This window comes from Ursus arctos, chromosome X (assembly GCF_023065955.2).
Source record: "Ursus arctos isolate Adak ecotype North America chromosome X, UrsArc2.0, whole genome shotgun sequence".
NCBI classification, from domain to species: domain Eukaryota; kingdom Metazoa; phylum Chordata; class Mammalia; order Carnivora; family Ursidae; genus Ursus; species Ursus arctos.
The window spans coordinates 17584007-17600699 of NC_079873.1; the positions used below are offsets into that span (position 1 = coordinate 17584007).

The following is a 16693-nucleotide window of genomic DNA, read 5'->3' on the forward strand; positions in this document are numbered from 1 at the left end:
CCCAGCGTTCTGGGATCGAGCCCCACATCAGGCTCCTCCGCTGGGAGCCTGCTTCTTCCTCTCTCACTCCCCCTGCTTGTGTTCCCTCTCTCGCTGGCTGTCTCTGTCAAATAAATAAATAAAATCTTTAAAAAAAAAAAACTTTCAAAAGCTTTATGAAACTGAAAATAATCAGTTGAAATTTGAAAATCTTATCTTTGTTCCCTTTCCCCACTTGTAGAAGATGCCCTATGTAATGGGCATCCATCCTTTCTTTTCTTTTCCACTGAGTATTCTATTGGCAGAAAGTTCTATAGAGCAAAAATAGGTGTTCATTTGATAAAAATGTTAAAAAAATGATAAAAAAAAAGGTTCAGTGCACCCAAAGAACACTTGACATTAAAGAATCCAATGGTGAGTTGTTATGGCAGAGGAGGCATGAACAAGAAATGATTTCCCTCTTGTCCTTGATGATGTCTAGTAACTTCAGAGAAGTGGTCCGTTACTGCTACTCTCTCTATTCCTTCCTTTTCATCCCAGCTGCAAAACCACATTCCGAACCCAGCCTTTGCAGGCTGCCTTCTGTCATCAATTCGAGATTCCAAGTGCATTCATCCTGCAATGTTAACTGCCTTCTCTGTAAGGTCCCACGGGTGTAAAGATGTCCAGAGCGTGAGGAAGCCCTCAAGTGGCTCAAGGACAGGAGGAAGCAGACAGGTATATGTTCACACTTGGCTATTCTTACTGCCAGTAGGAACACAACCAGCTAGGATTGGAGGATGACCAGGGTCTATGGTGAAGAGCAAGAGAAAAGACCAGAGAAGAAGGGACATTGAGGTTTTAAGTTGCATTTCCTTTGCGACTAATGAAGTTGAGCCGCTTTTCCAATGTTTATTGGTCACTCGGATAACTTGTTTTTGAAGTGTCTCTTCAAATCTTTGGTCTACTTTTTCTATCGGGCGATCTGTCTTTTCTTGTTGCTTTGTACACATTCTGTGTATATTCCAGAGATGAAGGACAGGCCCCCCCTTTGACATACCTTCCGGGCAAAGAGAAAACCATTGCAATGCCTTTGGCAGAGATCATCTGTGTGTCTTGTGTTGGGGAAGAGTAGGAATTTGGTATGACTTTAAGGTCATGGATGAGGAAGGGAGCCAGGCTGATGTTTGGCTGGTAAGCAACTGTATGGCTATGCTGATTCTTAAAATACTGAAATCATTCTGTGCCTCTTGGAAAGTAGGTGCTGCCCTGAGCCCTTAATGCCTTCCCTTTCTTCCCTTCGTCTCCTCTATCCTCTCCTCTGCTCCCTTTCCTTTTCCGTTCCATTCTTCCTCCCCCTCTCCTCCCTCCTCTAGTGGATCTTCACTGAATACTTCCCGTAGGCGTAGACAGGCCTGAATAAGAATTAACAACAACAACAAAAGCAACCACTAGGAGCCATCCCCAGCTATAACTATGCAGGACCAAACATATGAAATATGAAGCAGTACAATAACAATGATGCCTAACATTTCTTCAGACACCATTTTAAGTACTTCGTCTTATAATAACTCTGTAAGGTAAAGATTATTGTTATCCCCATTTGTCAGATGACAAAACTGAGACCCTGAGAGATGAGGCAATTTTCTCAAGGTCGCATAGAAGTAAGTGGCAGTGACTGCGTTCAGCCCTTAAGTGCTGTTACCACTGTGCCGTGCCGCCCGGCAGCATGGAACGTGCTTCAACCTGAATGGCCATTTCCAGTTACAGAAGGAAAGGCAAGGGGACTGTAGCTGTCAGTGTTCAGCCCAGAAAAGCAGAAGGCGCTCTACCTATCTTAAAGACAGTGTATTTGATGCAGAGAGTTGGTTCTGAAGGTATTGAAACCAACTGGCAGAAGGAGTGAAGTGGGCACGATGGTGCTCAGAGTTCCGTAAGTTCTCGAAGTTGCTACTGCTACCAAAGGAGGACAGGTGTTGACCCCAAGCCCACAGAAACACTCATGCCCGCAGCTGCTGCTGACTGGAACTCTGGGAGCCACGGTCCTGCAAAAGCTTCTGTAGTCTGTGCGCACCAGCAGCCATTTGCCTCTGCTGCTGTCACCTCTGCCCCCACTCTTGTAGGAGCCCACTGTCACCTGCTGGAGCTGCGCGTAGAACCGGGACCAGCAAACAAAAAACCAAAGCAGACTTGTATGTGCCTCCTGCCCACGAATGCCTCCCACTGACAGAATCCAGAACTCAGCTGGCAAGGTAGCCTGGAAAATGTAGTTTGTGGGCTTGACACCGAACATGCTAGAAGGTCCAAGAGAGGCTGAGACCCAAAGCATATCCTCCGTGCTCAGTATTGCACAAGGAGATGTGGGTACAGGGAAGAAAAAAGCTTATATTGTTGAATCCAAGATACAATTGGTTGTAAGATGTACCACAGTACTATGTACCATTAAGAAAAACAAATGCTGTCAAATTAAGATACCCTCTATTCTAGAGATGTTAAAGCTTGAAAAAAAGTCCCTCTTAAAATTGATGCAATATGGTAAATGCCTGCCCTCAACTTGCCCGTAGCCTAATGGGGTGGATTCCCATACAGATCATTGTCCCACAATCTAAGTGATATGACAGGTCACCCCATGACCTTGATAAGAAGAGGGCTTTGGGATGCTTTCCAAAGGAGTCTGAACGGAGTCTCAAAAGATGAACCTGAGTTTCTAAGGAAAGGGTTTTCCAGGCAAAAGAATGTTGTTTTCTGAGAGCAAATAGGCTGGGTGAAGTTCCGTGTGTCTGGGAACTTTAAGAGGGTTTGGAATGACTGGTGTGTAAATTGAAGGGCAACCAAAATGAGCCTGGAGGATTGCCGGGGTTCAGTCACGGAGGACGTCCGTGCGAAGCATTTGGACATTTTCCCAAAAGCTGGCAGCAGTTCTTGAAGGGTTTTAAGCACCATCATAAGTCCATTTGAAATTTGACTCCGGTTTGCAGTTCAGTGGGCTCCTGGCGGTGTGGCCGGAACTGTTGTTAACTATTGAAATACCTCCTTCCTTGCAGTGGCTGCTGCGCCAGGCCTTCCTCGCAGCCTCGTCTGCCCCAAGCCCTCTCCTGAGACCCTCCAGATCCAGCAGCGAAGAAGTGCTGGCTATGTGGAGCAATGAGCCACGCCACTCCACGGCACTGCTGCCTCGGCGTCCATGTTGTTTGGCCAAGCCACCTGTGGAGACCGGAAACCAACCTTCGGCCGTCACGCTGGTCCATGCCCTGGATAACAGCGTGCAGGGTCACGAGCAAATGTAAGTTCCTGGTAGGGGTCCCCCCGCAGCCCTTACGATCAAGGAACGGTCTCCCTCGCCTCCCAGGGTGCCCCTTAGGTAAGAGCCCCACGGAGCTTACCACAGCTCTGCTGGTTTTGGTTTGAAGTGACCAGTCTGGCCTTAGCCTGGGAACCCCAAAGCACTCCAGCCCATGGACGTCGTGAAGGCACGTGCCCAGGTCCTGCCTCTTCTCTGTGTACCCTGCCTTGACCTCCCCATGTCGTCCATGGAGGCATGCTGTGCCCAGCCTCCAGGACCTGTAAGTAAGAACCTTCTCCATTTCAATTTCTCCTGTAGTCTTTGGTTGAACCACAGCTCGCGATCTGGCACCCTCTGCTCCACTTAAATGCTATTTTAACAAAGTCATAGCAGCCTGGCACTTGAATTATTTAAATATTGTAAAATATTTTGAATGTCATCCCTGGGTTCTCTATATAAGTTTAACGTTTAGTTTTGTTAGTTCTTCAGTTTGCCTTAGTCAAAGAGATTTGATGGTTTCTCTAAGCCAGCGGTCCTCCAGATGTCCTCAGACCAGCAGCATTGCCATCACCGGGGAGCTTCTTAGAAACACACATTTCAGACCATCCAAGAGCTACTGAGTCACACACTTGAAGAATAGCACCCAGTAATCTGTGTTTATTTATTTTTTTTTAAAGATTTTATTTATTTATTTGAAAGAGATAGAGACAGCCAGCGAGAGAGGGAACACAAGCAGGGGGAGTGGGAGAGGAAGAAGCAGGCTCATAGTGGAGGAGCCTGATGTGGAGCTCGATCCCATAATGCCGGGATCACGCCCTGAGCCGAAGGCAGACGCTTAACCGCTGTGCCACCCAGGCGCCCCAGTAATCTGTGTTTAAACCAGCCTTCCAGGAGATTTTGGTGCCTGACCACACCAACTTGAAAATCACTTCTCTAAGCCTCTTGCCTTCATTAAACATCTGAGTAAGCCGTCCTTGAATAGTTGGCTGTAATTAATCACAGGCATACAAACTTCTGTGTGTTGGTCGCCGAAGCAAGGGGTCAGCATGGATCTGATCAGTTTGAGGCTGTGGCACGTAAGCACTAGTTGCATGAACGGTTATTACATTTTAATAGAATGCAGTGTACTGGAATGCTTTTGGAAAGGTCTGGAGGGTTTTGGAGCTGTGTTACTCATGTTTTTAATTTTCTATATTTTATGACTCTTTGACATCTTTGGGCCTTGTGGACCCAGGGAGGGCCCACCCCTCCCAGGGTTAGCAAATTCCCAGAGATAGTAAATAATTTGCTTTGTAGCGTGCCTTTGAAATGCCACCCAACCAATCTTGAGTCTGTACCCTCACCTGCCTCCTTCGTTCAGGCTCCTGCAGTCCAGGATACTGTCCACCCAGAACCCAGATCACCCCAGGGCCAGGCGGGGGACGACTCCTATAGACCAGCACCCGCCGAAATTTTTCCAACTCTCCCTTCCTAAGCCTGTCTCAGCTGCGTAGCCTGCCTGTTCATTTCTTTTCTTGAAAACTGTAATAGAAGGCTCTTGTGTATACTTTCCCGTTGTTCCTTTTTTCCCCCCTTGCTCCTTCTGTTGCCTGACCAACCTTGGTGCTTCCCCATGTGGCTGTGAGAACTGTGAGTAATAAACTCTTCTTTCAAAGCCTTTCTCTGTGTGCATCATCTTCCTCTACCTGTTTAAAACAAATCTTGGGTGCATTTCAAAACAAGAGCTTGACAGAGTTGAGGTCCATCTGAGTGGCTCAGTCATTTGCCCATCATGCGAGCTTGGGAATGTTACCCTCTGCCGGCTTCATTGTCCTTATCTGTAAAACAGAAGATTCCTCCACCGCAGGGCTGATGATAATACACACAAAGTGAGTGCGCACTGATGAAACAGTAGTTGTATGGCCAAGGATGTGAGAAAGTCAAGAAACAAATCCCCCTTTAGGCTCAGAAGTGAACAGCACAACACGTGGTTGGAAGGCCTTTCAAATGTGGGCATCTTTCCTCATATTCATTTATGAGCAGCAGCAAATCAGAAGATACTCTTGTTGCCCAGCCAAAAAAACGTTTCCCCCATATTTAATGATGGCTGCAGTTCCTGTGAAAGAAATGAAACCTGATAATTAGTCTTTTCAACAAGAGAATTAGAGGAGGCATAGTTTATCGCTTTCCCTGGGTCTCAGGTGTCATTTTGACACGCTGTACCCACCTTCACTAATTACCTGAGGTAGGTAAGCAAATTCATCAAGTAACAAGGCAGAGAGAAAAGAGGTTGGAATTTGAAACCTCTCAGGCCTTGAGACAAATACCTGCTGTGTGACCTTGGGCAAATCGCTTAATAGCTCCAAACTTCAGTTTCCTCATCTGTAAAAGGAGACGGAACACCCAGCTAAGAAAGATGTTTAAAAAGATCAGATATAACGTAAGTAATGAGTCTCATTAGTGGGAGGCCTGGGACTTGAACCCTCCCTAGTCTGAAGGGCCTGCCAGCAAGTAACGGAGCTCTGCCGCAGCCCACAGCCCGAGGCTCTGAGGCTAAAGAGTCTCCAGCTCTTCTTTCCCTTTCCTCCCTCCCCCCTCCTCCTTCCCGGGGATGGATGAATACATTTTTCAGGTTTTGAATCATTTCCTTCTTTTGCACTGAAATTGTAGCTCACATGGGATTTTACTGCCTGAAACAGAAGGCCCGGCGCCTCCGAGCACTGACCAGATGCACTCGTGTAGCATAAAGACTCCCCTTCGCTTGTCATCCCCGGCCACTGAGGTTGGGTCAAGGTTGCAGGATTCCATTATCTCTGGATAAATAATCTTACCTGGGAGTCCTACAGGGAGAGATGTCAATACCCAGGGAGTCCCAGGTCGGCTGGGGTTTGGCCTATCTGGAAGCCTTCCCTTTTTCACCTCAAGCTGTCCATTCTAGCAGGTCTCCCTGGAAGTCTTCCCAACGGATCTGTCATTCAGGGTTTGCTATTTCTCTGGACAACTTGTTGGCCTTTAGTGCTCTGTAACTAAGTGGCCAAGGGCTTTGCCTATTTTTATGACTGGCCCAGTTTACCAGTCTGGAACTCTGGGCATGGCTTCTTCGTCTGCCCTCACAGGGCCTTGCACGGGGCCAGACACCTGAGAAATGGTCAGGAAATTTCTGTGGATTCCATTGGCTGATTCCAGTTAAAGCTCAAGACAGTCCTGGAGGTTCTGAATGGAAACAATTGAGTGAATGCAGACCAGATGATTAAGCAGACTCACTTGCGTAGTGACTTTTCAGTTAACTAATTTTCATGGCTCTTGAGGAATTGTAACGTTTTTGACATCCCAGAATGACACTTCACCACAAAACACACTAAATAATATGCCATAGTTTTAATATTACGGTTTCAGACAAAGACACATTGACCAATTTCCCTGACACAACAGCTGGCATTCAGAGAACATCACAGAGAACGGTTTTGAGAAGCTGGTCACGTGCAGGTGAACATTTTGCTTTGTGTTAGTGCGCCACGTGGGTGAGCATAAGCATCTGCTGCTACCCTTTTAGTCCAGGGTTTCTGTGAAGGGCCAGGAGCAAATAAGCTCCATGGGCCGTATCTGCAGTGTGGAACTACTCAACTCTGACCTGGTAGCATGAAAGCAATCGGAAACAATATGTAAATGAATGGGGGTGACTTTGTTCCAATAACATTTATTTACAAAAATAGGTGGTGGCCGAGATTTGGCCCATGTGCCCGAGTTTGCAGACCCTTGCTTTTGTCTCTTGTAAGCACTCATTATTTTTCTATACTTTGAACTTCTTTATTTTGCTCTTATTTTTTTTTTACTGTGCTACAACCTTTTTCTTTTCTTCTCTTTTTTTAAAGATTTTATTTTTAAGTAATCTCTGCACCCAGCGTGGGGCTTGAACCCACAACCCCACGCTCAAGAGTCACACGCTTCACCAACTGAGTCAACCAGGCGACCCTTCTGAGCTACAAGTTTATTTTTAAATGCAGTTTGAGTGCAAGATAATCAACATCTCCCAAAAGGTTGAAAACTTAATGCAAAAAATGGCACAGAACGGAGAATGTACCTTCTGATGAATGAGTCACCGGCACCCATTCTTCTACCAATCTCCACCTGCTCTCAAGTCTTCTTTACTCCTTTGGTGAGTAAAACAAAACTTTATTAGTTGTGTCACATGAACAAAGTGTATTTATTTTCAATACCTCGAAAGTTATTACTTTTATAGGCTTGTTTTCACTGTTCAAGTAATACATTTTTCTATCCGCATTTGCGTATCTTAGCTTGGGATGGAATGCATTGTAATTTTCCTATTACAATTAATGGAAGTCTTTTTTCGTTTACTGGCTTTTCACTTCGCAATTGAGTGTTCCAGAACGAATTCATGGGGTTAAGTGAGGAATAGGTGTACTTCAGGGTAAGTCCCAATTGCCCTCACCTCTGAGGAAATCACCAATCTGAGGTGGGGGAAGGTATCCCCCCCTGCCCCCGCCCCGCTGGCAACCTGCAGCCGCCATTGCCTGTCAGTTTGGCTCTGGAAGGTGTGAGGAGATTCGGAGGAGAAAGGAAAGCGGGAAGACGTGGTGTCAATGCTTGTGTGGATGTCCTCTCTCTCGTGCCCGGGGAGCTCTGGGAAGCCGCAGACGTGCGGTGTATGGCGGTGATGCCCTCACTGACTTTCCCTTTCCTGAGTTTGCTATGCTGCTTGAGGCTGGTCCTTGGGTCTCAGTGTTCTCGTGTGCAAACCAGAGATAAAAATACCTTTGCTATCAAGCATATACGTTTACCATGAGGTTAAAACGGGAAATGAACGTGCTATAGCTCTGTGATATGTCATTATCATTTGAGCACTTAGAAGGAATTAGGAGGCTGAAGGACCCCCAGACACTAGCATCGGAGTGTCCCGAAGCTGCTTTTTAAGAGAGAGCACTTGGAGCTGACTCGCCTGAGTTTCGTTGTTCTTATTTCTTCCTTCACTGTTATGGGCCATGAACTGTAGCATTGAACTTGATGGATGTGATTCCTGACTTCATAGAGCTCCTAGTCTAAGAAGTACTATGGATTCAAGTCTAAAAACTCTTGGGAGAATCCCATCCTAGGAGCCAAAGGCCTGCTAAGATGTGTTGTGGACCATGCAATATGTGCCCTCCTTAATACCCATCACCGGCCTATCCCGTGGTGCACTGGGTGTTATACACAAATGATGAATCATGGAACATTACATCAAAAACTAAGGATATACTGTATGGTGACTAACATAACAGAATTAAAAATTATTATTAAAAATAAATAAAAAATAAATAAATAAAACAATATGGCTATTAAAAAAGATGTGGAATAACAACAAAATAACATCAACAGGGAATGAGCATATAATATCTACAGCATACTATGATGTCATAATTTGGACAAAGGCTAATGCTCTTCTGCCTTTGTGGCAAAATGAAATGAGCAGAAAGTAAGGTAGGATGCGTTTTGGAATAAGTCTAAAGCCTTGGAAGAATCCCATGCTAAGGATGTAAGGCCTGACCCAGACCAGCCAGATAGGACCGTGAATACGTGGCCATGTTATGCCGGGCTCAACAGCGTCTGCTGAGCTCGGGCGTGACCCACAAGGCTACGGGCACAAGTTTTGCATGAGGACTGTGCTCTGCTGGTTTTCAGACGAATCCTCCACCCCCACCTCCACTGTCCTATGAGCTTCAGCAAAACCAAAACAGGTAAGGAGTAAATGTGTTGTGAATCAATGATATCTCTATCATTGGCTAATAAGACCCATAGCACTGGATGCTCAGTTGCCTTTCCCCACGAAGAAAGCAGATTTTCATAATTGAAATTGTTAGCATAATTAAACAAATCAAAGACCCAGTCATTAACTCAGTCTTTCCAGTGAAACCAATTGCCTTTGATTCTATCCTGGAGAATCCATGCAAATGGGCGTTTTATGTAAACTCCAAGCTGTACTAACCAAAGGCTGCCTTGGTGGGCCTGGAGGGCAAAACACACAGGGGCACTCTCCATCAAAAGATGCAGGGGAAAAAAAATCTTGTACCATTTCTTCTGCAGTTGCTAATAAGCTTAATTCGAACACTTACCCGTCTTTTATACAATTCTTAGCATCACAGAGGAAGTGCATTTTCTTTCTCCTTAAACAAAGTTCCAGTCCGAACCAGCAGCCTCTGTAGGCTGTCTTAATTGCTACTTTGCACTGCACTGGACTATGACTCTGATTTTTGGCACATGCCGTCATACACAAAGTTCCTAAAATAAAATGCTCCAGGATATCCCAGGAACTCTTAGAGGGCTTTAAAAAGGGACTTGCACACAGAAACAATAGCTTTGATGGAGACAGTTCAGGCAAGCAGAATGATTAGTGCAAAAGAATTACGTGATTCGTTGAGACCTTAAAGTGGGTCCGGAGAATCCTTGCCACCTAACTTATCATGGTTTGGGGGAGTTTGATGAGAATCCAGTTTTGATAAAGACAATTGTTTTTTTCCTCCCTCAGTGACTATACATTTAAATAGCTAAAACATCTGTTCAGCCACATAGTAAAACATGTACACTCAGAACGCCTGAGAGAAGAGCCTGCCAAATCATCGGTTGAGAGGGACTTTGCTGGGGGGAGCATCAAGATAAAGCAACCGCTGTTTGTTTTGTCTGGTCAGGGGGAAAGCCAAGGCAACCAATATTTTGGGTTTCTTTTATTTCATTTGTGAAGAAATATTTGAGAAAGGGTGGCGAGGGAAGATTTCCTGACGGGATTTTTAAAGCTATTACTAGAAGAGCAAGAGAACCTTGGATGTCAACGCCTAACAGACTCTTGAGACCAGCCACCAAACCACAAAAAGTGACTTTTCTCTTCGCGTGGCCTCTACGTCCCTCCTGATGGAGGCAGAAATGGGGAGCAGCACGGAGACTGGAAAGACAGCCAATAGAGGCACTCGAATCGCCCTGGCTGTGTTCGTTGGTGGCACCCTGGTGCTGGGCACGGTCCTCTTTCTAGGTAAGTGGGGCGCTGGAGGCCAGGGAGCAGGGCGAGGGCAGTTAACTTTCCTTGTGCTTTATTCTGGCACCTTGTCCGGATGCAGGTGGAGGGCTGTTTGCATGTGTGAGTGAGTAGGTGGTGTATCCTTAGCTTCTATTAAATATGCAAAAGGAAAAGGAGCCTTTTCTTTAGGAAGCTGAATAAATAAATACACGCACGCACCAAATGTATAGTCCAGAATGCCAAGTGGGTATAAAGTGGCTTCTGGTGGCTGGAGGATTCGGTCGCACTGGGCGAACATTTTACATTTAGCAAAACGAGGGTTTATGAATTCATAGTCAGATACTGTCATTTATTTTGTGAGGGAAGACTTGACGTTATGATTGAAACCACGCTGGAATTTTTTTTCCATTTGATTTTTGCAAATGTTTGCCTCAATGAATCATGAAATTTAACTTAAAAAAATACAAAGCAGTCTTTAAACATGCACCTTAATGATATTCCTCAATGCTTTTCTAATCCAGTGACTCTGGTGGGATGAAATTTTAACTCTGCCTTTCTAGATTTAAAAATTAATATGAAGGAGAACAGAGGTTTTCCTTCCAACATTTGAAAGGTATTGTGATTCAATTATTTTAATGACTCTTGGTGAGAATGATGTACCCAGAGAGTATATATGATGAAAAGCATATTCCTATAAATAAGAATGAAATATCTTAGAAAGGGGAGACGGATGTTCTAAAATTGCAGGCATTTTGGACCCTTTGTATTTTCCTCATACAGCCCATACTATTTCACTAGCTTGAAAGCTAGACAGGAACAAGCCCCTATCCTTAGGAGACTTGAGGTGCGGTGTGAAATGCAGCAAGCCTGGAAACGTTCTTTGGCTTGTACAGGTTGCAGGAGGCCATGTTTATTTTGGCAAGGGAAGACCAGTGATCCGACTTTAAAAGAGTTAGGGTTGTGTGGTTGAAAACTCTGCTAAAACCAGCAAACCATCTTTCCATGTTCTCTGTGGCTGCAGATTTAGGAAATTAGATAGGTCTATTGCTGCAGCTAAACCTCCTACTCCTGCAACTGAATTTGTGGCTCTCAAACACTTTTCTCAGATTTCTCAGCACTTGGCGTTTAGACATGTGTCCTATCCTGACATTCAAAAGAGAGGAAAATGATATGGGCATGCCCATATGGGAACTACATACTCTGTGGGAAGTGAGTACAAAGTTAGACTATTTGTGTTTTGCGAACACTCCCAAACTTCAAAAATCCAAATGATGATTGTTTATGTAAAAATATGTACTCTTTTTAATGATGTTACTGCTGCGTGAAGCATTTGAAATTCCACCATTTAAGAACGACTATATTCTGAGGCTGTTACATATTAGTTGGAATTTTTTAAAAAAATATTTTATTTATTCCTTTGAGAGAGAGAGAGAAACAGAGCACAAGCAGGGGGAGAGGCAGATGGAGAAGCAGGCTTTCTGCTGAGCGGGGAGCCTGATGTGGGACTCAATCCCAGGACGTGCAGATCATGACCTGAGCCACCCAGGTGCCCGTAGTTGGAATATTCTCAATGGCAGCAAATCTTTGCTCCTTGAGAGGAGATGATTCTTTGGAATCAGCTCTAAAGTTTTTAGAGCACAGTAAAATTCATGAAGCCAGGCAATGCTATGGGTAAGGAGGCCTGCATAAAACAGAAAAAAATAATTTGCAGTGTGCCCAATTACCTGTTTCTTACTGCAAATTTCTAAGAGGAGCTCTAATGATGTTAGAGAACAAAAGCGTGGCCTCTCTACACCTTCACTAGCCGGTGTGGCTGGTGTGGTCCGTGGGCTGGCAGCATGCGCACCACTGGGGAGCCCCAGCTTCCCCCCAAGAACTACTGATTCAGAATCTGCATTTCCATAAGATCCCCCGTGATTCTTTTGCAAATGAAAGTCTGAGGAGCCTTGCTCTAGCTTGACCATGTCCGCTTGGATGTATATGTTTGGGGATACTTGCTTTAAGATAAATGCACATTCTTTAGTAGGTTTTTGTCAAACATCTCTGCGCTTTTCAGACTTCCTTCCCCCCCCCCACCGCCCCAGCCCTTCTTCACTGCCTAGTCCCCCAAGCTCTGCCACCCACCTCTGCTGAGCACTTAGTGAAGTCCTTGTCTGAGAATCTCCAGGGACCTGCCAGGCAATACTCTTTGTGACAATATTCTGGTTAAGTCCTCCTCTTCAGGGCGCTTCCTGGTTGATATTTTTCTGTCTGTCCAAATTTAGGCACATGCCTGCAATTTCTAGCATCCCTCCTTACCTCTTTGCATTTTAGGCTCTGGGCTAATCTCTTTCCTAAACCTTAGTCCTTCTACGGTAAGAGTGACTGGCATTGGCCTTGGGATGGTCTCAGAGAAGCTAGAAAACTAGAATTTAAAATGACAGGTATAGTCATATGCCTATAAATAGCTTATTTTAAAGCATCCTTTCTTCTCTTCCTCCTTCCCCCCTTCTTCCTCCCCACAGTCTATTTCTCAAATGTAATAGTTGGCAAACTTTTTCTGTAAAGGGCCAGACTGTAAATATTTTCAGCTTTCTGAGCCATCCAGTCTCTGCTGCTGCTACTCGACTCCATTTTACCAAGAAGGCAACCACAGACAAATATGTACACAAATAGGCATGACTGTATTCTGATATAATTTGATTTCTGAGCAGTGAAATTTGAATTTCAGATCATTTTAATGAAATAGTATCCTTCTTGTGTTTTTTTTCCAAGCATTAAAAAATGTAAAAATCATTTTTAACTCATGGGCTGTACAGAAACCGGCAGAAGACTGGACTTGGCCCATGGGCCATAGTTTGCTGACTCCTACTTTATGGTCATTCTCACACTGTCGATGTGTGGATGACTCCACTGCATTCTGAGGTCATTTCTACTGGTTATAGAAAAATCTAAAATAAGAAACCAACTGCTCCTCAAGTTTTTATAAAGCACCTAACCAGTAAAAACTAACATTTTCATTTTTTTCTAAAGATTGTATTCATTCATTTGAGAGAGAGAGAGAGAGCACAAGCAGGCAGAGCAGCAGGCAGAGGCAGAGGGAGAAGCAGACTTCCCACCGAGCAGTGAGCCTGACACAGGGCTCGATCCCAGGACCCCGGGATCATGACCTGAGCTGAAGGCAGGTGCTTAAGCGACTGAGCCACCCAGCACCCCATTTTCATTTTTTATATTAAAAATATTCTCCTTGTTGTCCCAATTTCATTCACCACACCTTCACATCATCTGGGCTTGCTGATTCGTATTTATTTGCAGGATCTTAACCCCCCATGGATATAATGCTCTTCCTCAAGGGGTTAGGCTTGTCTGCATCCCAATTAATTTAATTTAAATCTCCGTTTTACTCATATTCAGATAAAGATATCTAGTTCTGCTTCCTTAAAGGGTTGGGTCAAGAATTCTTTTCCATGAAAGCAGTAACTCCTTAAATTAACCATTTCATTAGCTTTTTTAAAAAAATAAAATAAGGCTAGTATCCAGATGGTACTGTCCAGAATCGTAACAGTATTACTTATAATAAAGTTTGTTTTTCCATTATAAAAAATAATACAGGCTCATTAAAGAACATTTGGTAAACATATAGAGGTAGACTGAAGGGAATATGTCCCCCATGGTTCCATCACACAGACGTAATGAAATATTCAGTACTAATGTTTATGCTGCACATTTATATTTTTATCTAACTTTTCTTTGCTCCTTAAAGAAATCAAATCACACCTTTACGCTAAGGTAATTCTTTTCTTTTTTAGAAGGTTTATTTGTTCAGGGGCGCCTGGGTGGCTCAGTCGTTTAAGCGTCTGCCTTCAGCTCAGGAACCCCACCTTGGGCTCCCGGCTCAGTGCGGAGCCTGCTTCTCCCTCTCCCTCTGCCTCTGCCACTCTCTCACTCTCTGTCTCTCTCAAATAAGTAAATAAAATCTTAAAAAAAGATTTGGGAGAGATGGAGAAGCAGACTCTCCACTGAGCCGGGAGCCCAGTGTGGGGTTGATCCCATGACCCCAAGATCATGATCTGAGCCAAAATCAAGGGTTGGATGCTCAACCGACTGAGAAACCCAGGCACCCATGAGATACTTTTTTTCTTAAAAATAGACCTGAGATGTTCCACAGGCAATTTTCTTATATCTGTAATGTAACACAAGTAAAAAGGCTGTTTGGAGGATGGCAGCAGACAAAAGAACAAAGAAAAAGCAGGCTCCTCTTAGAATGTGGGTTAATAAAGAATACAAATCGCCACACTGGCAAGAGATGTACAGGTCTTCCATCTCTAGCAGAAATATAGGTACCGCCGTGCTTTCTTATCCTGCTTCTCAGCTGAGGATGCCACAAAAGGCCTTGGCTCCCCTTCAGCCCCCACCATCCATCTCCCCATGGCCACATCTCCAAATGATTCCTTATTGCTTCTCACAGAGTACAGCAATAATGAATTTCTATGAACTTTCTTGGCTACCAAAAATATCTTTGAAATCTAAACTCACATCTGCTAATGCCCAGGTGCTGCCTGGGGTTTACAAATTGGGCACCCTTCTGTACTTCTGCAGAAATCCATTTAGATAATATTGCCAGCCAGATGGGGAAAATTAAACCATTGGTGAAAAGCTAATTCCATCTTGCAGGGTTTTTGTCTTGTTTTGTTCTGGTGGAAGTAGTTGGAAGCTTGGTCCACGAACCGTATCTGTCTGGTAGCTAGGCTGAGCTTGGTGGGAGGAGGGTGTGTAGGGGACAGGGCATATCATGACTCTCTTGCTAGAGGACTGAATAATATACAGTGTACCCCCCCCCCCCCCCGCCAACACACACATCTATGGATGGTTTGGATAAGATTCAGAACTTTAAATGCCACACATGCTATTTTTCTCCTTCCAGTCTGGATTTGCTCCAAACGACATAGTTGTAAGTTTCATTTTCTCCCCATCTCTAAAACAGGAATGTAGTTGTAAACAGAAAGAGTGAAATTATGAGACTTAAATCATAGATAATTGGAGATGGAAGAGACTTTAGAGATCATCTAGCCCAGTGGCTCTCAAACTTGAGTGTGCATCAGAATCACCTGGAGGGCTTGCAAAAATGCAGATGGCTGGGCCCCACCCCCAGACTTTCCGATTCAGGTGAGCACTAGAGCTCAGTAATTTGACTTTCTCAAGAGCTGCCAGGGAATGCTGCTCCCGATGCCTGGGCACCCCACTCTGAGAAGCATTGGTCTGATTGTATCCACTCATCTTATATTCTAGAGAACCCAATTTCAGAGCAGCCAAGTCTCACCAAGTTCCATTAGCTTGTGACCAGAGTCTGGTTCAGTGATACTGAGCCAACTGGATTTTTTGAACTCCGTGTCAATGCTGAGAAGGATGAACTGATATCAAATGTCTAGCATATGTGCCTGACTGTGGGTTACCTGATCGTAGTTTGCTGCAAGCCAGTCATTTCTTTATTTTGGTCTGTTTTTTCAGTGAGTCAAGGTTTCTTAAGTCTCCAAGCTAAACAGGAGTACTGCCTGAAGCCAGAATGCATTGAAGCTGGTAAGTCCGTTTTCCATCCTGTGTCAAGTTATCATTATGGTACCTTGGGGAGAGGAAGAGAAAACAGATGGTATTTTTAGTATTCTGTTTGCTTGAGGTTTACCAAGGATGAAATGCAATTTTGATGAAACTTTCAGTTTACCTTCAAGTCTCAGTGTGAAGTTGTGGAGCGTTGGTTTCCTGTTTTTTTTTTTTTTTTTCTTCTTTGCAAAAAAAACAGCTGTGCGGTATTCCAAGTCATTATAAGGAAATCCGGAAGGGGCTTGGAGGGCCAAATGGCTTTTCTTAAGACCCAAACAGAGAGACCATTGGCCTTCCTATGGCCTGAGCTGGATACAGGTCGCTGTTGACCCTAAGCAGTCTCTGTGTATCATTTGGTTAGTGGGTCCTGCCTGTCCGCCTCTGAGCAGGGATCTTCCGTCAATCTGTGCTTCCACTGTCACCTGAAATCACTTTGGGTCCTTACAAGTCAAACTTGTCTTGAGGTGAGTGGGCGATGTATCAGTGGGTACTCCACAGTGAATAAGAGTGTTTAAACTCGCCTCAGTTTTGGCACATTTTATTCCCTCTATAGGGAAGAGGGAATAGGGTTAGAGCCTAGATTTGCAGGACCCAGATTCCAGCTCCCTACCCCTCTTCTTTAAGTGGGCAGGAACACTAGTGTATTTTCCAAGGAGAAAGTCATAAGCATTAGTTAAGCACATGGCCCTTTCACTTTCCTCTTGGTCTTAAGAGATTAATGAATTAATTTGCCAACTATTTATTCCAAGTCAGGCACTGAGTTAGCAGTGAAGTTGAATGACCAGGTAGGGGAAGAAATGCCATCAATAAACACAAGGTGATCAGTGTGGAAGAAAAATATTGGCCGGTGGTAATGTTATGCAGAAAATTAAAATATTCAAGTAGAATAATGT

At 44.4% G+C, this 16693-nt stretch overlaps 1 protein-coding gene across 2 annotated transcripts in view; it reads left to right on the forward strand.

The window, feature by feature from the left end:
• The first annotated feature begins 1576 nt into the window (after positions 1-1576).
• Positions 1577-16693, forward strand: part of PHEX (phosphate regulating endopeptidase X-linked) — a 207032-nt gene continuing 191915 nt past the window's right edge. Inside the window, exons 1-4 of one of the 2 annotated variants that reach the window (XM_048213359.2) lie at positions 1577-3241; positions 7093-8952; positions 9741-10238; positions 15711-15779. In XM_048213359.2, coding sequence (XP_048069316.1) covers positions 10121-10238; positions 15711-15779 — 187 coding nt within the window. In that variant the 5' untranslated portion in view covers positions 1577-3241; positions 7093-8952; positions 9741-10120. The remainder of the gene's footprint in view (positions 3242-7092; positions 8953-9740; positions 10239-15710; positions 15780-16693) is intronic. The other variant, XM_057310564.1, reaches the window with a different exon arrangement.